This window comes from Microcaecilia unicolor, chromosome 6 (assembly GCF_901765095.1).
Source record: "Microcaecilia unicolor chromosome 6, aMicUni1.1, whole genome shotgun sequence".
NCBI classification, from domain to species: Eukaryota; Metazoa; Chordata; class Amphibia; order Gymnophiona; family Siphonopidae; genus Microcaecilia; species Microcaecilia unicolor.
Window position 1 is genome coordinate 17,623,675 of NC_044036.1, and position 24,161 is coordinate 17,647,835.

Genomic DNA, 24,161 nt, shown 5'->3' on the forward strand with positions numbered 1-24,161 from the left:
CACCCAGAGAAGGGAGAGACGATCGAGCCTCTCCCACGGGGGACAGCATGGGCTCTGTGGAAGTGGTCGTGCGCCCGGCTCTGCCTCCTCGCCCGCCCGCTGGTTCCTCAGACAGCAGCAGGAAAGAGCAGCACTGTCCAGTGGAGCTGCCTCAGAAGCATGGGAGTTATGGATGCGTGAGGGAACCGTCGAGGCCGCCAAGGACTCAGTCGACAGCACCGAGACCACAGCACAGCAGCAGCGACAAGAGAAGGGGCAACGTGACGGAGGCCCTGGAGACAGGATCTGAGGGGCTCAGAGCAAAGCAGTAGCGGCAGCCTGAGACTGCTGCCCCCCCCCCCCCTCTAGTGTCTACCTCCAACATAGACACAGCTCCCAGGTTGCGAAGTCTCTGTGCCCTGGGCAACGTGTCCAATCACCAGACCATAAGTAAAGTGCCTATTATATTTCAAGATATTGAGACTTTACAAGTGACAAGGCTTGAAAGGCCTGACAGTAAAACCAACGTAAAAACTGAATAATTGCTAGTGAACTGAAGACACCTTCAGCAGGATGGGCGTGCCTGAGAAGGAGCCTTTTGCACTAAATTTGATCAACCAGAGAAGGCAGGCTTGTGAGGAGAGCAGATTGGGGCAACATGGTCTTAATAGAAACCACAGGAAATATATACCATAATGAATACCCTCAAACTACTCCTAATAATCTACTCCCTAACACTGATCCACTTAACACTAACCACCCCACTTGCAGAAAACAACATCATACCCATACTACACAATCATCATAGATTGATCAGATACACCACACCTCACCAAACTGTTAACAATCTAAACAAAGGAAGAACACTTACATGCGAACAACCACAACAGAAGGGAAAGAAGGGCCCAAACAAACTCACCTCAACAAAGAAACGACAACTAACAAAAGTCCACTTAACACCAAATACAGAAGACCTATTCCAAGCAATCCAAGTGTGCTACGTCAACACCAGATCCGCTGTAAATAAAACAGCAATACTAACAGATTGAATCATGTCAGAAAACCTCGATCTACTCTTCCTCACTGAAACTTGGATCCATGACCAAAAGGACCCTATAATCCTAGACCTGTGCCCTCCAGGATACAAAATCACACACTGGACCAGAAAAGAAGAGAGAGGCAGAGAGGCATAGCACTAATCTATCAGTCCCACTTTACCACCGAAACCACTGCCAAGTCCATAACACCTCAACTTGAAATTGCCTCAATCAGAATCCACAACAAAACCCTACGCGATCAAGTGAATTGTGTCTTGTTTTACAGACCCCCAGGTAATTGGAACGAAGGCCAGACCAACTTCATGGACTTCATTTCAAACCTAATGATGACCCCACTACCCGAATCCTTATCCAACCAAGGCCTTAACCCTTTCATCTATGCAGACGATGTCACAATATACATTCCTTACAAACGTGATCTGACAGAAATCACCAACGAAATCAAGCTCGGCTTGAATATCATGGACTCACGGGCAAACGCATTTCAACTAAAACTCAACAAAAAAAAACATACTGTCTCATCCTCTCATCCCAATACAATATGAACAAACCCACAAACAGGGGGGGCCCAGGCCCCTGTGGCCCCACGTAGCTACGCCACTGGTCTGCACTTTGGTGACTGAGGAACATGATTATGAAATTGTGAATAAGTCTAAGGTGAACACAAGCTGTATTTGGTGAGATAAGGAAAAGAGTGTGAAAGGTATGAAAGTATAACTTGTGACAGCCAAAAAGAAGTGAGACAACAAGGGGTCCTCACTAGTGACAGGGAAAGTAACACAGTGTAGGTTTTGAAAAGGTAGGGTTTTATATTTACTTTCTTTTAATTCTAGTTAGTGTGCCCCACAGTATTTAGCTCAAAAGCTAATAATTTCCTTAAAGGTATCCTGATCTGAGGAAAGACAGGGTTTTCCTTCCAATTATTTTGTTAAGGTCAGGTGAAGATAAAGTTCCTGCACTACAGAAGAAGAGATCTGAGCTACGTTGCAAGGTCACAGACTACTGGCCCCAACGTCCAAGAAAGACTAAAGTGCCAACCGAAAGCGTGTCAGCTAAGTGTTTTCCACCACAACACAAGACACGGGTATAAATAAAGAGACACTACAGCAGTTTAGACTGGGACACTGGTACCTGAAAACAAAGGGAATAAGATAACACACAAAGAATCAATTCTTATGTTAAAAGTGGGTTGAAAATTAAAGCATTGAGTTAAATTTTAAAGAGTTTTGGGTCTGAAAGGGTTATACTTATCTGATTCATGGTGAGGGGTCTTACAATGGAAAGATTATTTCTTGTTCTGTAAAATATTATAAACAGAAACATGACAGCAGATAAAGGCCATGTGACCCATCCAGTTATTATTTATTTATTACATTTGTACCCCACATTATCCCACCTATTTGCAGGCTCAATGTGGCTTACAGAGTGTAGTTATGACATAGTCATGACAGGATCTTGTATACAATTAGTATAAACAGAAGATATATGAGGAATTAAAGAAGTAGGTGTTAGATAGGGTGGTGTAGGAGTTGCATTTTGATACTTGAATGAGTTGGGTGGTGATTTGTGTCATTGAGGGTTCCTTTTGTAGGCTTTGTTGAAGAGATGTGTCTTCAAGGATTTGTTAAGCAGAATTTTGGGATACAGTTTTGTTAAAAGGTTGTTAAATTTATATATTTAATTCCTACAAAGTACCTCACAAACATAACAGAAAAAGTGGTTTATGCTCTGAGAAAAACTTGGCATTCAAAATTTTGGTTCTCAATAAAAACTTCATTGTTTTAACATCTTACCTTGGGTATTAATTTTATCTAAAGGAATATCTTATTCTTAGTTTCTTTCCTTCCTATAGCTTTTGAGCTATAGGAACGAGGTTAGTTTATATTGTGTTACACTTCCTTGAATCACAGTCTTGAGGTATCCGCCATGGCTACAACCATCAGGTACAGTAGGACTGTGCTCTTCAGGAACGGGGTAACAACAGTACACCTTTCTTGAGCTCCTTTAACATCTGGACTAGTACCATTTAGGCCTTTTATCCAGTGGCGTTCCTAAGGGGGCTGACACCCGGGGCAGATCGCCAATGTGCCCCGCCCTCCGGGTGCAGCGCCCCCAGGATGCAGCGTGACCCTCCCCCCCGGCGAAAGGACACCCCCCACGAAAGAACCCCCCCGGGTGCTCGCTGCTGGAGGGGGGGGGGGGGCCGCACACACCTGTCCTTCGTTTGTTCCATGCTCCCTCTGCCCCGGAACAGGAAGTAACCTGTTCCAGGGCAGAGGGAGCATGGAATGAAGGAAGGACAGGTGCGCGCGCACCCCCCCAGCGGCATGCACCCGGGGTGGTCCGCCCCCACCTAACATAGTAACATAGTAGATGACGGCAGAAAAAGACCTGCACGGTCCATCCAGTCTGCCCAACAAAATAACTCGTATTTGCTGCTTTTTGTGTATACCCTACTTTGATTTGTACCTGTGCTCTTCAGGGCACAGACCGTATAAGTCTGCCCTGCACTATCCCCGCCTAGGAACGCCACTGCCTTTATCTGGTTTCCTGCTGCAGGAGTAAGGTAAACAGCACTGATAACTATCATGCCTGTGTCATTAACAACTGCACTGCATAGTGTAATAACTGTAATCCCGGTAGCAAACCTTCAGGGGGTGGTAGGCTCCCTGCAGCAGTCCACAAACAAAGTCCTTCCAGACAACACAGCTTTTAGTTCCAAACAGTTTATTTCCCCTCCTCCACAAAATCTCAGTTCAAGGGGTTAAAGTCCCATTCAGTTTCCCAAAATAAAGCAACAAGAAAAAAACTTCCCTTTAAATCCAAGTTCTCTCCAGTTCAACAGCCTGGGTTTCAGTTTTAAGAGTCTTTCCGCTTGGGTGGTTGCAGAATGGCAGTACAACGCCCACAACACAGCTAATTGACTCCTGTGACCACCCACCGCCTTCAGTCCCTGCAACTCTGCCCCAAAGTACAATTACAGTCCATGTCCACCGGCTCCTCCAAACCTGGTGTGCTGGTCCCCACAGACTCTCCTTCCTCCAAGCACTCCATTAACTCTGTTTCTCTGCTAGGCTGTTGGTTGGAGACCTCCTCCCCCTCCCAGGTGGAAGGAATCTTGTACTGATTTCTAACCCAAGGGTATTGAGCTTTGTCATCCCTGCTCCCCCTTCTGGCCCTCGCCTGCCATCGCAGCTGCTCTCTCCAGTCCTTTTCCCCCTCCCTTCCACGTGGAGGCCATACCGGGTTTTGGGACCTACCACCCCGATCCCTTCGCTCAGGGCCTTGTGGGGAATGTAGTCTGGCCGCATACCTCCTCCTGACCTGCTTAGACCCTCCAACCTCCTTACAATAGATGCAATGTTTGTATGAGCTGCACGAACACAAAGGTAACTACTTAGTACCATTTGTGAGGAAGGAATATTTGGATAAAGTTAAAAAACCCAGGTGAAATATCCTGTTGTGATGCAAGTTAGTTTTGTTATACTGTGAACTTCAAGCAAATTTTTAGTAAAGATTGAATCGACGAGTTATTATTATTATTATTAGCATTTGTATAGCGCTACCAGATGCACGCAGCGCTGAACACCTGACATAGATAGTCCCTGCTCAATAGAGCTTACAATCTAAAAATAATACAGACAGACAAGACGATAAGGGGAGGGAAGTACTGAGTTATTGTGTGGAGTTTATTTGCTCAAGTTCTGATCCTGCTTATTCAGCCTCCTGGTGTAAACCAGTCCTGGCTCTGTCCCTCAACGAAGAAGAACCCCTGTCCCTTCTCTGCTGTGCTTACATTAGGCATCATAAGAACATAAGAGTAGCCATACTGGGTCAGACAAATGGTCCATCTGGCCCAGTATCCTGCTTCCAGCAATGGGCAATCCAGGTCACAAGTACCTGGCAGAAAATCAATTCTGCTGTCAAGGCCTAGGATACCCCACCCAAGCCTCAAAACCATTTTGCGGCTCCCCTCCACCTCTGGAGCCAGTAACAGAGGGCAGCAAGGAGGAGGAGGAGGGTTATGGAGTCCGAGCTGCGGCACCTTGACTCCAGCCTCAAGGGCCAGGCCACCTCACCCAAGCCACTGCAGCATCTGTAGGCTCCCCTCCTCCTGAAGCCAGTGTCAGAGGGCAATGAGGAGGAGGGGAGGCAAGGGTGAGGGGGGTTGTGAGGCTTGATGCCGGCCCTGCACACCTCTATCAACAAAGGAGTGGGGTAAATATCTGCAGGAGCCAGATCACAGACTTGCTGGTCTTGGCGTGCCCTTGCATCCAATGTCCCACTTATCCCACCCAGATGGACATGATGGCTATGAGGCCTCAGAGCCATGGTGGGTGAATGAAGTACAGCAGCAGTTTGACCTCCTTTGGAGGGGCCTGCTGCCAGCCTTCACCCACCTCCACCAGGTCATGAGCCTCATGGTTACTGCCATGTAGGGGATGTGGGACAAGATAAGTGCTCTCAATGAGTCCATGAAATGCTGGCGGCATCTCAGCTCCCCCAGCCTCAGCTTTGAGGGCAAATGCTGGTCAGCATCAACACTGGCCATGTGGCCCTTCACCTTTACTGCATACCTGCACCTCACAACCACTACCTCATAAGCGTGAATCAGTAATGGTTGAGAAGGCCAGTATATCATGATTCTTTGGTTCAAAGTGCTATTTATTTGAACAATGTTATAACCTTATAATATATATAAGTACATAAGTACATAAGTAATGCCATACTGGGAAAAGACCAAGGGTCCATCGAGCCCAGCATCTTGTCCACGACAAGGGCACCTATATAATATATATCAGCATTTAATGTTTGCGAACATGCCATCTGTTTCAAACATTTATTTATTTATTTCTGACATTTATATCCCACATTATCCTGAACAAGTTTGAGTTCAATGTGGCTTACAATAAGCAGTATAGGATGCATAACAAAGAATAATGCTTAAGAAAGTAATTTGTTGTAAGAATCCAATTTTACAATACAGTATCATAAACATACTGGGATAACTATGGATGTTTAACATTTAGAAAATCTATTATGAATGAGAAATTGTACATGAAGCAAAGAGAAAGTTAATGGTAAATGGAGTAATAACCAATTCAAATAATAATTAGTTGTTTGAGATATGATTGTTCTTTGTGAGGGTTTGTTTGAATGGGAATGATTTGAGTATATTCCTGGTATATTCCTGGATATTTCTTATTTTGGTTGGTCAGGAGTTCCACCGTTTGGTTCTTAGGTAAGTGAAGTCTGCAGAGTGGACAGTTTTGTAGATCACTTTTTGGCAATTTGGGAGGTGTAGTCTGAGATAGTTTCTTGCCTTGTATTTAGTGTTTCTTTCAGGAAAGTTTATTAATGGTACCATACAGTCTGGAGCTGTGCCATTTAGAATTTGAAAGCTTAAGGTACATAATTTAAAGGTGATTCTCGCTTTGATGGGAAGCCAGTGTAATTTGATTAATAAAGGGGGAGGCACTTTGAAAACGAGAGATTTTATATATGAACCTGGCTGCAGTATTTTCAGCTGTTTGGAGTTTTTTCAACAGCTACTCCTTACAGCCAGCATACACGGCAATACAGTAATCAAATCGGAATAATGTTCATGATTGTACCAATTACATAACGTCGAGCCCCAAAGACTCACGAAACAGCACTGAGATCCTATGTACTTATCCCAGGCTTGCTTGAATTCAGACACAGTGTTCGTCTCCATTGTCTCCACTGGGAGGCCATTCCACGAATTCACCAGGGCAGATTAAATCCATACCTCTTGTTGCTCTTCAACTCAGTTGTAGTTATCAGTTTTGACTTCCCATGCAACTTTCTTTAACTTAAGACTCTTTATCATTTTAACTCCTGCTATTCTAACTTAACTGTAACATAGTAACATAGTAAATGACGGCAGAAAAAGACCTGCATGGTCCATCCAGTCTGCCCAACAAGGCAAACTCATATGTGCTACTTTTTGTGTATACCCTACTTTGATTTGTACCTGTCCTTTTCAGGGCACAGACCGTATAAGTCTGTCCAGCACTATCCCTGCCTCCCAACCACCAGCCCCGCCTCCCACCACTGGCTCTGGCACAGACCGTATAAGTCTGCCCAGCACTATCCCCGCCTCCAGACCACCAGTCCCGCCTCCCACCACTGGCTCTGGCACAGACCGTATAAGTCTGCCCAGCACTATCCTCGCCTCCCACCACCGGCTGGCTCTGCCACCCAATCTCGGCTAAGCTCCTTAGGATCCATTCCTTCTGTGTTCTACCTTTGGTCATACCTTATGCTATCTATTAAAATTGTGCATACAATATCATGCTATGTACTATTACGTGAATATTTTTACTGCTGTAATTGTCTATTGCCTTTGTTCGACTTATTCTTGCTGTATACCGTCCACCTTGGGTGAATTTCTTCTAAAAGGCGCTAGGACTTAGGAGGTCAAGGTAAACTCTGAGATCAGGCAGGCTCTGCTGAATTGCATTGGGGGATGGGCAGACTAGATGGCCCCTGTGGTCTTTATCTACTTTCATTTTCTGTGTTTGTACATCAGAGTTAGAGAGATGGAGGGTTTGCATTAGAGAATGACACGGGGATTGGGGGGGGGGGGGACAGGGACAGATGCCACAGGGATGGGGACAGATCCCACAGGGACAGGGATGTGGACAGAGCCCACAGGGATGGGGACAAACTTTGTCCCCGTGTCATTTTCTAATTGGAAGGGTAGACAACAGTTGCACAGCATATTGTTCCTTTTTATACTTTAATAAAAAGAAATATAAAATCATAAGTGTTCAAGGCTTCTGTAGATGAGGACAGAGCCCACGGGGATGGGGCGGGGACAGAACCTGCGGTGACGGGGCGGGGACAAACTTTGTCCCCGTGTCATTCTCTAGTTTGCATCTTTTTGAAAAATATTGTTTTCAGAAGCTGAATGCTACACTATTTTTTTCTGTTTAAATCATGGATGTCTGTGAAATGAAACAATCACATTATGGCAAAAATTTATTTAACGGATATACCCATGCATACAATTTACAAATAGCTACTGGTGGGTCAACTAAATTTTCTTTAAGTACAGGTGGATACCATTCATGGATTTCATTACTAACTGAGGTATTTTGATAGGGGGGCGAGTTTCATCAGGGGAGACTTGGAAACGCTGCAGGGTCAGAGCAGTGGCCACTTTCATCTCGTTCATGGCGAAGTTTTGCCCGATGCAGTTCCTGAGACAGATGAGAAAAGGTTAAAAGCAAATGAAACCCCTGCCCCCAATCACTCAATAAGCAAGACTTTGAAAAGATGGTCTTTAATCTTTGAACAAGTGAAAGTGGGCATTTAAAATGTACTGGGTGTTCAACTGGTGAACAAATTCACTCTTCACCTCTGTATTTTACCTCCCAGGCACTTAAGTAGAAACAAGAGCCAGATCAAAATACAGAGCCCTACCCTCCTCGCCCTCACACACATATGTACAACTTGGGTAGATGGATGTATGAAATCTATATTTCATCCCAACATCTGCAACCCAACCTCAACTCCTACCTCTTCTATGTCTTGTACCTGTCTCATCAGCCCTTTTCCCACCACTGCCCTCCACATGTACTCAAACTGCCTAAAATCTGTCACAATGATGGCCTTCCCTATCTCCATTTGTACTCCTGTTCAGGCCTTTCCAACTTTGCTTCAGTTTCAACACCCGTCCTTAATCCAGTGGCGTAGCCAGACAGCCAGTTTTGGGTGGGCCTGAACCCAAAGTGGGTGGGCACAAAATTTTCTCTGCTCCGCCCTCCCTCCACCACTATACCCACCCTTTCTCCCTCCTCTCCACCCCTATGCCTACCATTTCTCCCCCTCCCCACCTATCCCCTCTGTATGCAGCATGTGTCCCTCCCCTCCACCTCATACACAGCCAAGACTTCTCCCTTCCTCACCCCTCCACCCCTTTGCTGCATCTCCCTCACCCACCAACCAAGCCTCATCTTTCCATCTTCCCTCCCCCCTGTGCAGCATCTTTCTTTCCATCTTCCCTTCCCCCTGTGCAGCTGCTGTGTCCCCCCATCTTCCCTCCCCCATGCGACATCTTCCCCCCCCCCCGTGCAGCTGCAGCATCTCACCCTCCTTGCAGGCCCGCCCAGCAGCAAAGTTCCTGACGGCGATTCCAGTCGCAGCGATTCCCACACGCTGCCTGCCGGCTGCCGCTCAACAATCTCCTTGCGCTCCTAGCACGAGGAGATTGAGCGGCAGCCGGCACTGGCAGGCAGCATGTGGGAATCGCTGTGACTGGAATCGCCGTCAGGAACTTTGCTGCTGGGCGGGCCTGACCCGAAATTGGGTGGGCCCAGGCCCACCCGTGGCTTCGCCCCTGCCTTAATCTATGTCTCATTTCCAAGTTCTGTACTAATCCGCACAGATACTAAGGTTATTACAACTGTTGTAAAAGAAAAACAAACAAAAAAATACCTAGAATACTAAATAATCTGGCCTCTCCATGTTCTTGGGTTTGAATCACTGTTCCCTCAATGCTGAGTGGGGGTCCTCCAACAGCATTGTCACCAGTAGGGGGTGGTGCTTCAATATTGTGTTTTCAATTGCTAGGACAGGCAGGTTCCCTGGAGTCCTGCAGACTTTGCCTATCCCTCACTATTTAAAATGTGATAGTGAAACAGCACCCCCTACTGGCAGGACTGTAGGTGGAGGACTCCTGCTCAGCTTAGAGGGAACAGTGGTTTTAACCATCTTCAGTCTAAACTGTTACACCAACCTCTTTGGAAGTTTGACGCTGTTGTAACTAGGGGTGTACAGCATGAAAATGTTCATGTCATTTTATTGCCCAGGTAATTTGCAGAATTTTTTGTTGGGGGGGTTTGGCGTGTATTAGCTTTTTTTTTTTTATTATGGGAGTAATCTCTGTAAGAGTGTGCACTCTTTCCTCATTGTGTGTGTATGCTCACATTCATGCATGCACGATAGTTCATGTATGAATGATGGTTTGTGCATGCATGCACTTTGGAAGTGTGAGCACCATTAATAACACAAGAAAAATCCTTGTTTCTTGTCATTTCAACTAAATGCACATCCCTATTTGTAACACTGCTGTGTAATCTCTATCAGAGTGTGCACTCTTTCCTCATTGTATGCTCACATTCATGTATGCACAATGGTTTGTTCATGCATGCACTTATGGAAGCGTGAGCACCATTAATAACACAAGAAAAATCCTTGTTTCTTTTTCATTTCAACTAAACGCACATCCCTATTTGTAACGCTGCTGTGTAATCTCTATCAGAGCGTGCACTCTTTCCTCACTGTGTGCGTATGCTCACATTCATGCATGCATGATGGTTCGCACATGCATGCACTTTTGGAAGAGAAAGCATCATTAATAACGCAAGAAAAATCCTGAACTTTTGTATATTTTCTTGTCGTTTCAAATGAATGCACATCTCTATTTGTAACACTGCTGTTTATTGTTGAAACTATAGGTCTGGCACAACATAACAGGGCATTGGGGCAAATATGTGGTGGGTTTGGACTACCATGAAAAATAAAATAGGGGCTGAGAGTCCTTGAAGGAAGAGTTGGGATTTCCCTTTCTTTCCAGAAGAGGGAAGGAGTGCACTTTACCTTCCACCAGCAGCAAATGGCACAAAAGCATGGGAGTGTCGACCGGATGAATTCTCTGGTGAAAACCTCAGCGGATCAAATACCTGCAATGGAAGAATCCAACCCTCCTGTCAGTGTCAGAGAAAAAGCAACTTTATTTCCATCTAGCTATTACACTATAAGGGTCTGATTCACTAAGGGGCCCTTTTACTAAGCCGCGTAAGTGTCTACATAAGTACATAAGTATTGCCATACTGGGAAAGACCAACGGTCCATCAAGCCCTGCATCCTGTTTCCAACAGTGGCCAATCCAGGTCACAAATACCTGGCAAGATCCCCAAAAAAGTACAAAACATTTTATACTGCTTATCCCAGAAATAGTGGATTTTCCCCAAGTCCATTTAATAATGGTCTATGGACATTTCCTTTAGGAAGCCGTCCAAACCTTTTTTAAACTCCGCTAAGCTAACCGCCTTTACTACATTCTCTGGCAACGAATTCCAGAGTTTAATCATACGTTGAGTGAAGAAAAATATTCTCTGATTCGTTTTAAATTTACTACATTGTAGCTTCATCGCATGCCCCCTAGTCTTAGTATTTTTGGAAAGCGTAAACAGACACTTCACATTTACCCGTTCAATTCCACTCATTATTTTATAGACCTCTATCATATCTCCTCTCAGCCGCCTTTTCTCCAAGCTGAAGAGCCCTAGCTGCTTTAGCCTTTCCTCATATGGAAGTCGTCCCATCCCCTTTATCATTTTCGTCGCCCTTCTCTGCATCTTTTCTAATTCTACTATATCTTTTTTGAGATGCGGCGACCAGAATTGAACACAATATTCGAGGTGCGGTCGCACCATGGAGCAAAAGAAAGGCATTATAACATCCTCATTTTTGTTTTCCATTCCTTTCCTAATAATACCTAACATTCTATTTGCTTTCTTAGCTGCTCAAGCACACTGAGCAGAAGGTTTCAACCTATCATCAACGACGACACCTAGATTCCTTTCTTGGTCTTTGACTCCTAACGTGGAACCTTGCATGACGTAGCTATAATTCGTGTTCCTCTTTCCCACATGCATCACTTTGCACTTGCTCACATTAAACGCCATCTGCCAACGCACACCAAAATGGAGTTACTGCGTGGCTCTTGCGGTAATTTCATTTTTGGCGCACGTTCGATACGCGCATCTGAAAAATATTTTTTATTTTAGGGCGCGCGTAATGGACTCACACCAAGTGTCATGTGGCACGCATAGGTCATTACCACCCAGATTCTTTACCGCTAGATCAATGGCCCAAAATGGACGCGCGGCAATTTTCATTTTGCTGCACGTCCATTTTCTGCAAAAATTTTTTTTAAAAGGCATTTTTTACAGGTGAGCTGAAAAATGATTCTGCGTGTGCCCAAAATACACGTCTACACTACCGCAGGCCATTTTTCAGTGTACCTTAGCAAAAGGACCCCTAAAAGATTACCAAGGGGATTGATCCAGTGTACTATGAGGTTCCCTGCAGGCAGAGGATTGGACACCTACCCACCGGAGACACCTGAATATTATTTCTCTTCAAAACTGTTTTGAAAAAATCTGCTTTCCCTCTGTTTCTCACTTACCCCCCTGTTTGCAAAGCCGTGCTAGCGGCTAGCACTGCGGTAATGCTGATACGCCCCATTCACTGTGAACGGGCTGTGTTGGAATTGCCGCATGACTTTGCAAACAGGGGCCTAAAACAAAGGTATTTATCAATTCTATTAATTTTTTTTATCTGTAACACACACTCTCTCTTCACACAACCCGCCTCTTCAAATCCCTATCAGTTTCTTCCCAAGATGACATTGGTATTTGTTAAACCAAGTCCAAAATTAGCACCTGGCCAATTATCACATGAGCCCTTACTGCCTCCTATTTACTTGGCGATAAGGACTCACACACTAACCCCGCAGTAATCGGGCCGCGCACGGCAATGTGACCGCACTGCCAGTTACCGTCGGGAACGCCCCCGCGAAAGAAAATTATTTTCTACCGCAGGAGACTGCGTACTACTGCGGTGCTCCTGAGCTACCCTGGCAGTAGGTCTGATTTGGTGCACATTACCCGCATGGTAGCTCTACCGTACCTTTGTGAAAGGGCCCCTTAGCGTGCGTTTAAGATGCCCATTAAATTCCTATGGTCATCTTATCATTTAGGGGCCCTTTTACTAAGAAGCATAGGCGCCTGCATTAAATTACAACTACCGCCTGGCTACTGCGTGCCCAGGGCGGTAATTCTAATTTTGACGCGCGTCCAAAATGCATGGCAGAAAATAATTTCTATTTTCTACCGCGTGGTGCTAACCGGGTGGTAATCACCAGTGTACGCGCGCTGACAATTACCGCCCGGTTAATGCGTGAGACCCTACTGCTTAGTCAATGGGTGGCAGTAAGTTCTCAGGCACAAAATGGACGTGCACTGATTTTAATTTTGCCGCACGTCCATTTTCAGCCAAAAAAAGAAAAAGGCCTGTTTTGCGGGTATGCTGAAAAATGGTCCTGTGCGCGTCCAATACATGCGCCTACACCAGTGCAGGCAATTTTTTAGGCGAATCTTAGTAAAAGGGCTCCTTAGTATGCCCTAATCGTTAGCATGCCTTAGTAAAAGGACCCCTTCATTTTTGTATTAAACCTCACTATTTCAGGTTAGCAAATACTACACGTTACTTTTATCTACAGATTTTAGCTTTTTCAACACGGGGTCTTTTACTAAAGCTTAGCTCGAGATATCTGAAGCAGGGCCCCTAGGAATAAAATGGGCTCTCCTGCAGATAACTTGAGCTAAGCTTTAGTAAAAGACCCCCTTAGAAACTTTATATTTGACTCTGCTCTATTTCCATTAATTTCAAGCTTCAACAGCATTTTTGTCACCTAGCAACCACACAGTATCCATTAGGGACTTCTCAGCAAATGCACTGCCCACCTTTAAAAATGATAAAATTATAGTTCTTATATTTTAGATAGGGAGCAGGAATCTGTGAAAGTCTGCCTGTATTAAACGCGCATGCATGAAAAATCACGCCAAACTCGGGCTGTGAATTGACTTTTCTGAGCCCCCTTTCCTTTCAACAACCTTTGCTCCAAAACATGGGCTTTGTGTTTTTAACGTGAATCGCTCTTGCCACACATAAAGGACCCCTATGGGTCACTGTTGGTGTCACGGTCTCAGGCTCTCAGACACTAGAACAACGTGAGCCCTTGGACCACTGCCAACAAGCGGCAGCAGTAGGCAAGACCCCCCCAACCAGGACTGGGTAAACAAGCAAGGCAGGAGAAGCTGTAGACAGGCAAAACTGGAACAACCGAACTGGAACCACAGGACTGGAACTAAAGCAGTAGGCAAGCAGGGAATAAGCAGGACAGACCACCGTTCTCTAGGGGTTGAGCCCCCAGGTGCAGGTGGCCGGCAGGACTTACTGGACTGAGCTTGCAGACAGACTGGACCAACAGGATTCTTACACCGGACACAGGATTCTAAACAAGCTTGACTAAAGCAGGGTTCAGGACTTCAGGATTCAGGAGACTCAGACAGGGTATAGGATACAGAAACAAGCTTGACTGAAACAGGGTTAGAGTTCAGGATTCTCATATAGGATACAAGGCACAGAAACAAGCTTGACTGAAACAGGATTCAGGATTCTCACACAGAAGGGAAAGGAAGCTGAAAGCACACAGGGTGGAAACAGACCGGACAGGATACAGGATACTCAAACCAGCTTGGCTGGAACAGAATTCAGAGTTCACAGACAGGAGGGAAAGGAATCCAAAAGCAAACAGGGTTGGAATCAAAACAGAAGTGCCCACAGGCACATAGACAAGAACAAGGCTGAAGTGCTTAACTGCACACACACTAACCTGGAGCTTTGGCGAGGAGGAAGGGAACAGAAGCTGGATACAAGCAGGGTCAGAACCAAAGCAAGATACAAAGCAAGGCAGAAGTGCTACTATCAGCACCAAAAGGGTAAGGCAGGGAAGCTCAAAGGGTAAAGCAGGGAAGCATAAAGTTTAACTGCATACAGACCAAACAAGAACAAGGCAAGGCATACAGGCAGGAAACAAAGCAAGGCAAAAGTGCTCCTATCAGCACCAAAAGGGTAAAGCACGGAAGCTAAAATGGTAAAGCAGGGAAGCTCAAAACAAAGCAAGGCAGAAGTGCTCCTAACAGCACACCAACTAACCTTGACCTTTGGCACTGCAAAGGCCCAGGTGAAAGGGCCAGGTGCATAATAAAGGCAATTACAAGTGAGGTCACAGGTAAGGGTGCTGCTTAGTTCCAAACAACCCAAGCTAGTTTGGCAAGCAGGTAGATCCGAACCGGACTGGAATGACTTCTGAAACATGCTTGGGAAACAGCAAGAAAACAGTCTATAGCAGCCACAGGGTCCGGCCACCAGGGGGCAAAGTGAGCACAGACATGGATAATAGTCACAATCGTGACAGTTGGTCTGACCGGCACTTTTTATATTTAAAAAAATTGGTGGTCAGTGTTTTCCATGACTCCAGGGACCTCCTGGAGCCATCAGGCATTTTGTTCCCGGTGTGAATGCGTGAATGATGTGGCTGTTGACGTCATCGCACTGCAGCGTCATCACGCATATGTGTGAGTGACATCAGTGGCCCGGGAAGGCTGCGCTTCCAACAGGGGTCTTTCCTTCTCCCTTCCAACCTGCTCCCCTTTATTTCACAGAGGCCTGGAATGGCCAATGTTTGGCTAAACCGCCGCTGGCCTCACATACAAAAGACTCCCAGGGTCTTCCCAAAAGCCCTAGGAGCACATTTTTTTATTTTAAAATTTTAACCTGCTGGTTACATTGCAAAACATTATTATTTATTTTTTAATTTAACCTACTGGTTACATTGACAATGTGCCTCTTCCATCCACCAGGAACCTAGGACAGAACATGGAGCTTGATCCTGCTTTACCCCGTAACTCTGAGGAATGGCGAAATACACAAGCTTACTAATCAGGGGATAACTCTTTTAATTCCAGAGTCACTTTTAATATCGACTACACAAAGACTCCAGTATTTTTTCTTTATCACAAAAACATTTTATTGTATTGCAATGCCCGCTAACCTCACTAGCACTGCTGCCTACTATTAAAACCTCACACATTCACTCCTCCTGGGCGGCGTCTGTGGCTCAGCCCTAAGGGAGTTTCAATCCGGCATGCAGCCACTGGAGGTGTAGAAGAAATTTGATGGTGGTTTCTCCTGAGGAAGATTTGTGAAATGCGGTCCTGCATTGAGGAGCTGGCATAACATGAAACAGATATGGTGGACTGTTGAGTTAGTCACCGAGCACACAGCACCTGTATTGTGATGCATACTAATGACTGGAGGTGGCGTATTTGAACAGCCAACGGAGGTTTAACGGACATACAGAGAGGCATATTTTCAAAGCACTTAACCTTCCAAAGTTCCATAGAAACCTATGGAACTTTGGAAGGCTAAGTGCTTTGAAAATATGCCTCAGAGTTTGTCCATGAAGAACAGTCATCCAGCGTTTATGTGGAAAGGACCATTTTGCTGGCAGGACTGAGTTTTGATTATTTGAGTATGATATAATGTACAAGCATGGCAAAACATATGCACAATATGAAACAGTATAAGTATGCAGTTTAAAATGTAAAATCAACTGTTTTGTATTTAAATTAAATACAGGTGTGCAAGGTGAGCGGAGGAGTGAATGTGTGAGGTTTTAATAGTAGGCAGCAGTGCTAGTGAGGTTAGCGGGCATTGCAATACAATAAAATGTTTTTGTGATAAAGAAAAAATACTGGAGTCTTTGTGTAGTCGAAATACATGAGCCTCAGAAATTGTTCATATAATGAATGACTTGAAAAATTACCCCACCCTCTGCACTGGCAAATCTTATTGAACCAATTGAAAAAAATCCCAGAAATATCATCACAAGTATCTATTCTAGAACAAAAAAGTACCTCTGGATCTGGCCACACACTGGGGTTTTTGTGAATAGCGTAAATGTTCAGCATAATCACAGAGCCTGTGAGAAATAGCAGGATAGAGCATATTACAAGGGAATCCATGACACATTCTATGAAGTAAGCTAACATATCTATTTAGGGGGTCATTTACTAACAAGCATTAGCACATGCTAACTGACACAGGATCCTTATGAAAAGAACTGTTAGAAAATAATCCCCTCAAACTCTTGGGTTCTCTTGCAATTTATCTCCCTTCCCCCAACTTCAGCAACCCCTCGATAACCAACAACCCCAACTCTTCTAACCCTCCCTGCAGGAACCAGTTCAAAATCTATGGTGGCTGTAACAACGTTGTGCTATAAAAGTGAATTGGCCTGAGCAGCCAGTCCAGCGCACTTCACTCCCAGTTTGTACCTAAGGAAATGGAGGGTTAAGTGACTTGCCCAAGATCACAAGGAGCAGCAGTGGGATTTAAACCAGCCACCTCTGGACTGCAAGACCTGTGCTCTAACCACTAGGCCACTCCTCCATTCCATCTTTGCTTATACCCTTCACTGTCAATTAAAATGTTCTATTACGTATTCTGTTGACATTGTAAGTAGTGTACTATGCCATACTTTGTGTTGTTATTTGAATATTTTTACTGCTGTAATTGCCTATTGCTCATGTTTGATTTATTCTTACTGTACACCGCCTTGAGTGAATTCCTTCAAAAAGGCGGTAAATAAATCCTAATAAATAAATAAAATACTATAGATTACCGATATAGTATATTCACAAATTTACACCGCCTTCAGAGCAGACTTAAATGTGTGATTTGACATTTATGCAACACAGAGGCTGGATCTGGGAGATTATTTATGAACATTTTATGAAAAAATAAGGGAAAACTAATCAGAACAAGCCACAGAAAAGTTCTCAAAATGAAAATTTTTTGTTTAATAACATTAAAAGTTTGAAAAAAGTTGCCCTAGGCGACTGTCTAGTCTTCCCTAATGATTGGACTTGCTCTGGCGCTTAGCATTGCCTAGGTCAAAAAAAGGGGAAAAGTAGCATGATCAACGCGACTCTTCGAAAAATCCCAGGAGACGTAACGGTGGTGTAAGAGTTTTTAATCAATGTTAAAATAGGACTCGACATGGTACCGTGTTTCAGCAAAGTGCCTACATCAGGACAGTGGCGTAGCAAGGGGGGGGCGGGAGGGGCGGTCCGTCCTGGGTGTCAGCTCAGGGGGGGTGCTCCATTCCAGCTCCCCCCCCCGGGTGCAGAACGATGACACCCCCCCCGACCCAGTGCCTACCCTCCTCCGTCCAACCAGCTCCCACACCCTACCTTTAAAAAAAATATCAGAATCCATGGCGAGGTGCAGCGCCTCGCGCCTGCACGTAAAAGAAACGTGGACCGTCTCATCGGGCCTTCCTTCGCTCTATCTGTCCCGCCCTCCGCTGACGCAACTTCCTATTTCTTCAAGGGCGGGACAGACAGAGCGAGAGAAGGTCCGATGAGACGGTCCACGTTTCTTTTACGTGCAGGCGCGAGGCGCTGCGCCTCGCCTCGGATTCCGATATTTTTTTTAAAGGTAGGGTGCAGGAGTTGGTTGGACGGAGGAGGGTAGGCACTGGGTCGGGGGGGGGGGGGGGGTGTCATCGTGCTGCACCGGGGGGGGGGGGGTGCAACGGCAAACCTCCCCACCCCGGGTGGCAGCCCCCCTTGCTACGCCACTGCATCAGGAGTCTGTAAAGTGGTGGAGTACAATGAAAATACGCTAAAACAGGATAGCACAGGATGGAGCCTTTAGAAAGACTGGTGATACTGCTACACCATTAAAGATCGTGATGGCAGCAGAAGTAAAACTCCGAGTAATACTATTGGGCTCATTTTCGAAACAGAAAAACATCTAAAAAGTGGAATAAAGCAGAATTTGGACATTTTTCTAACAAAAACATCCAAATTAGTATTTTCGAAACCTGTTTTTAGACGTTTTTCTATGAAGTCCGTCAGAAGTGCGTCCAAATCTCAAGGGGGCGTGTCAGGGGCTTGTTCAGGCTGGGACAAAATCGTCCAGACATTTTGAGCTAGACCTGTTTTCACAACGAATAAGGCACACAAAGGTGCCCTGAATATCCAGATGACCACTGGAGAGAATCAAGGATGACCTCCCTTTATTCCCCCAGTGGTGAGTAACCCCCTCCCACCCCCCAAAAATGTGATGAAAAACATTACTTGCCAGTCTCTATGCCAGCCTCAGATGTTATACTCAGGTCCATTAGAACAGCATGCAGGTCCCTGGAGTAGTCTAGTGGCGGGTGCAGTGCACTGCAGACAGGTGGACCCAGGCTTCTACCTCCCCCTACCTGTTACACTTGTGGAGGAAACTGTGATCCCTCCAAAACTCACCAGAAACCCACTTTACCCACATACAGGTGTCCCTTTCACCCGTAAGGGCTATGGTAGTGGAGTACAGTTGGGGATAGTAGGTTTTGGAGGGCTCAGCAGACAAGGTAAGGGAGCAATGGTGAGATGTCTACCTGGGAGCATTTTATGAGGTCCACTGCAGTGCCCCCTAGTGCCCTATTGCTGTCATGAGATGTCAGGGGGACCAGTCTACTAAAAATGCTGGCTCCTCCTACATCCCAATGGCTTGATTTTGTGCATTTTGCACTTGGACGTTTTTTTTGTTTTGTTTTTTTTTTCCCCCAAAATGGATCAAAAAACGAAACATCCAAATCACAGAACCTTGTATTTTCGAAAACAAAAGACACACGTTTTTCTTTTTTGAAAATGACCTTCTTTCCTATTCAGATTTTGGACGGTTTTTTTTTTTGTAAAACGTCCAAAGTCGGACTTAAACGTCATATCGAAAATGCCCCTCCACGTCATCTAAGGACGCTGAGGAAATGCCAAAGAGACAAACATTACCTGCCATATGTAAGACTTCATAGAAAACTGACCTTCAGGCAGGGAGCGTCCATCAAAGAAAGTGATAGGTTTGGTGAGCAGCCGGGACACTACAGGCACTGGCGGGTACATGCGCATACTTTCCTTAATGCACATTGTGGTATAATTCAACTGACTAAGGTCGGCCCTAAAAATAAGCATAACAAGTGTTATGAGATCATTTACAGAAATGGTTCTCTCTATTTTAATTACTGTCCACTTTTCCAATTTAAGTTCAAGGCAGATTATAGCACAAATATCAACACACGGGGTAATTCTATAACTGGGCTCCAAAATTTAGGTGCTGTATTTCTGCAGGTAGTGGGATTATTATTTAAGAACACTTTTTCATCAAAATTTATGTCAAAATGTAGGCACAATGCACGAGGAAGTGGGAATGGCGTTAGGCTAGACAAACCCCAGGAACAATCAGGTTAAAAGTCAATATCCTATATAATAATTCTCACCTCCAATAGGATGTGTCTGGGACAGTGCCTGCCGGAAGTGGTCTGCTAGGCAGGCACGCACTGACCTCAGTGACATCAGTGACAGACAATTTGGCAAAGCAAAACAATCTGAGTGCTGGCCATTAGGACACAGGGTTGATAGGAGAGTTTTAAAAGACTGAAGGAACCGAAAGTGTTAAATGGGGGGAGGGGGGGAGTTCTGAACCACTGAAAGACATGAACATTTGGGAAAGGAAAACAATCTGAATGCTGGCCGTTAGGACACAGGGTAGATACGAGAGTTTTAAAAGACTGAAGGAACCAAAAGTGTTCAGGGGTGGGTGGGGGGGGGGGGGGGGGGGGGGCAAGTTCTGAATGAATGAAAGAAATGAAAATTTACAAGAGGAACACAATCTGAATGCCGGGCATTTGTACTCAGGGTAGATAGGACACTTTTTAAAAAAAAAGGAAGGACGTGAAAGTATTACATCTTGGGGGAGGGGTGAGGAGGAAAGAGGTGGGGTATCCGGATACTGGACGTTAGGGCCATGGGGGTACATAGACTTTTGAAAGCCTTAAGGAACCCAAAGTGTGGGAAGGAGGAGGAAAAGGAGGGGATGGAACGGGGTGAGGGGCATTAGGAACAGGGGAGGGGGCCCTGTCACACACTCTCATTCTCACACACACACTGTCACACAGACAGTCTCACTCTGTCACACACCCGCACATTCACTCTGGCTCTCTCTCTCAAACATACACACTCCCAGGAAAACCTTGCTAGCGCCCGTTTCATTCCTTCCAGAAACGGGCCTTTTTTACTAGTGTATAAATAATTAGCACTGATGCTTTATCTCACTCTTCTGGAGTGTTTGGCTTTGGTTTTTGATACCATTGTTTTTACATAGTGCATTGGTTTATGCATGAACAGTCTTTCTAAAGACCTCTTCGCTTTTTTCACCTAGCAGTACAATCTTAACTCCATTTTCTTATTGTTAGACTCCTGTGGAAGGCACGGCACATGCCGAAACACAGTGCCGTGTCGAGTCTTGAGCACTGATACTACGTTATTGTGTACTGTTGAGTTTTGAGTACTGATATTGTTTTATTGTGTACTGTTTTATACATGTTGAATTTTGAGAACTGATTTTATGTTATTTTTGTAGTGTTTTATACACACCATAGCAATAAACTATTAAGCTCATTGTTCCTGGGGTTCATCTAGCCTTCCTCTGTTCCCACTTCCTTGTGTATTGCTGTTCATCTTGTGGGACTTTTCTGTTTGGTTAAAATTTAGACACAATCATGGTTGGTCAACGTTTTACACAAAATCTTGTAACTCTGTTTAATTCTGCTCCAATAAAAATGAAAAGAAAAAAAAATTTAGACACAATCATTTATGACACATCTATGGTTCGGGTAAATATTACTGCCTAAATGCGACACTTATGCACATAACTTATAGCATAAAAAACAGAGGTCCGATACTTCCACAAACAAACCGAAAGGATCAAAAATCACACAAGGGTGGAAGAATGCCACAAGTCCAAAAATGACCACTTCTGAAACCACGGCAGTAAACGAACCAATTTGAAAGTTTATTGGGACCCTACACGGTCCGTGTTTCGGCTAAAACGGCCTTCATCAGGGGTCAATAGTTTGACGTATACAGGTTGGCCTCTCGATCTCTCAAATTGGAGTAGATGTCAACTTTTCTCCTTCATACATCCAGTAGCCTTCAGCAACCAGCATCTGTGCATCTGCAGTCCACTAGGAAACTTTCAATCACATTCTACTTGCTTTATTTCTGTTGAAACCAGCATCGTGGGGTGAGCACGGCACAAAGGGCTACTGAATGTGTAAGCAGTGGCGTTCCTAGGGGGGCTGGCACCCAGGGCGGATCGCTGATGCGCCCCACCTCCCTGAGTGCAGCGCCCCGCCCCCCCCCCCCCCCGGTGAAAGGACACCCCCGCGAAGGAACCCCCCCATGCTGGGTGCACGCCGCCGGGGGGGGGGGGGGGGTGCGCGCGCGCCTGTCCTCCGTTGTTCCATGCTTCTTCTCTGCCAGAGAAGAAGCATGGAACAACGGAGGACAGGCGCGCGCGGCACCCTCCAGCGGCGTGCACCCACCGCCCCCCCTAGGAACGCCACTGTGTGTAAGGTCCCACTAAATTTTCAAATTGGTTCTTTTACTGCCGTGGTTTCAGAAGTGGTCATTTTTGGACTTGTGGCGTTCTTCCACCCTTGTGTGTTTTTCATAACTTATAGCATTCCATAACTAGCCCATGTAAATGTTATCCCTGCCTTTGCCCCTCCTCTGTGAACTGTCTTTTAACAATTACATGCTAAGCCATTTTAGGCCCCCTTTCACAAAGCAGCGGTAAGCCCAACACGGGCTTACCGCTCGCTAAAAAGGAAGTACTGCTGGTCTACTGCAGCAGCCCGGTGGTACTTCCCACCCCCAGTGCCCCATCATATCCAGCGCTACAAAAATATATTTATTTTTGTAGTGCCTGTGTGTACCCAACAGTAACCGGGCAGGGCCACGCGCTGCCTGGTTAGCGTGGGAGCTCTTAAAGCCACCTCAGTGGGTGGTGGTAAGGGCTCCCCCCTGACACGGCTGCCCGGCAAGTGCTTCACTTGCCGCACAGCCATTTCTTTAAAAAAAGAAAAAGACCTACCTTTTACCTGTTGTGGTAAAAGGGGGCCTCGGCGCACGTCAAAACCACACACCGATGCTAGCGCAGGCCTCCTTTTACCGTAGCTTGGTAAAGTGGGCCCTTAGTGCTTAATTACAGAACAGTGTGTAGATGATTTACTGTCATTTATGCATCTAAATGTATAGTTGGCCACGTGGATGACAGATTTCTATAAACTTCCTTCCTTATCCGATCAGTCGAGTACGGCTCTCGGTCACTCTATGGATCAGTGTTCACCATGTCTTCCGATCTCTCACAGCTTATTTCAGTTCTACTTTGTTCATTCCAGTATCTTCCTTGATAGTATCTATCCAGCAAATTCTTGGGCGGCCTCTTTTTCTTTTGCCACTAACCATTCCCAAGCATGATGTCTTTTTCGAGGGACTTGCTTTGCATGATGTGACCAAAATAGGAGAGCTTGTGTTTTGCTACCTTGACCACCAGCGAGATTTTTTGTTTGATACGTTCCAGAACTGCTTGATTTGTTATTTTGCCTGTCCATGGGATGCATAACAGTTGTCTTCAGCACCATAATTCAAATGCATCACTTTTTCACCTGTCTGCCTTTCTCAGCGTCCAACATTCGCAGCCATATGTTGCTATTGGGAAGACCAATCTACATTTTGTTCCCAGGCTGATGTCCTTGCTCTTCCAGATGTTGTTCATGCTGACCATCGCACTTCTTCCAAGTGTCAGCTGTCTCTTGATCTCAGGGGTGCACGTGCACTCACCATTGTGATTAATTTTGGAACCAAGAAAGATGAAATCTTTGACAACTTCAATTTCTTCATTGTTGATCTTGATGTCAACATTCACATTTTTTGCTGATGTCATGATCTTTGTCTTTTTGATGTTCAGGTGAGTCCAACCTTCTCACTTTCTTCATCGACATTTCAAGATCCTTCTTATTTTCAGCCAGCTGGGTGGTATCATCAGTATATTGGCGATTGTTGATGTTTCTGCCTCCTATTTTCTATAAATTTAGGCATGCAAAAAACGCTTACATTTAGGTGACCTGTCATAGAATTAGGGTGATAGTTGGAGAAAAGAGAAGTAAGGACGTCAGGGTTGAAGCTGGAAGAGGTTATTTGTTATAACTTTACGACATTAGTTATAACATAGTAACATAGTGGCCGATATTCAACTGGCAGCGGTCAGCATTTTTTTAAACGTTGACTGTCACCAGCTAAATTAGCCCTGGAGATTCAGTGCTAGGTCATAGGCTGGCACCAATATTGAATTTCCAGGGATAATATTTTGTGGGCTGACCAGCAGAGCTTATGTGGATCCTGGTTGATATCCAGCTGAGGCCTTTCCCTCCGATCCCCCCTCGATGAGTTCTGTAGGTTCCTTCCCATACCACCCCCACACAGGCCACCATCCCTCTCCTGTACACACACCCGACCTATCGTTCAGGACATGTCCACCCCCGAGAGCCTACCTGACCTTCCTGGTGGTCCA

General features: G+C 45.3%; 1 protein-coding gene across 1 annotated transcript in view; it reads right to left on the bottom strand.

Moving 5' to 3' along the window:
• Nucleotides 1–8,029: 8,029 nt before the first annotated feature.
• LOC115471948 (cytochrome P450 4B1-like) overlaps nt 8,030–24,161 on the bottom strand; it is a 106,381-nt gene continuing 90,249 nt past the window's right edge. Inside the window, exons 9-12 of the mRNA XM_030205939.1 lie at nt 19,573–19,706; nt 16,616–16,680; nt 10,665–10,747; nt 8,030–8,263 (exon numbers count right to left, since the gene is read on the bottom strand). Of these exons, the coding sequence (XP_030061799.1) occupies nt 8,098–8,263; nt 10,665–10,747; nt 16,616–16,680; nt 19,573–19,706 (448 nt within the window). The 3' untranslated portion in view covers nt 8,030–8,097. The remainder of the gene's footprint in view (nt 8,264–10,664; nt 10,748–16,615; nt 16,681–19,572; nt 19,707–24,161) is intronic.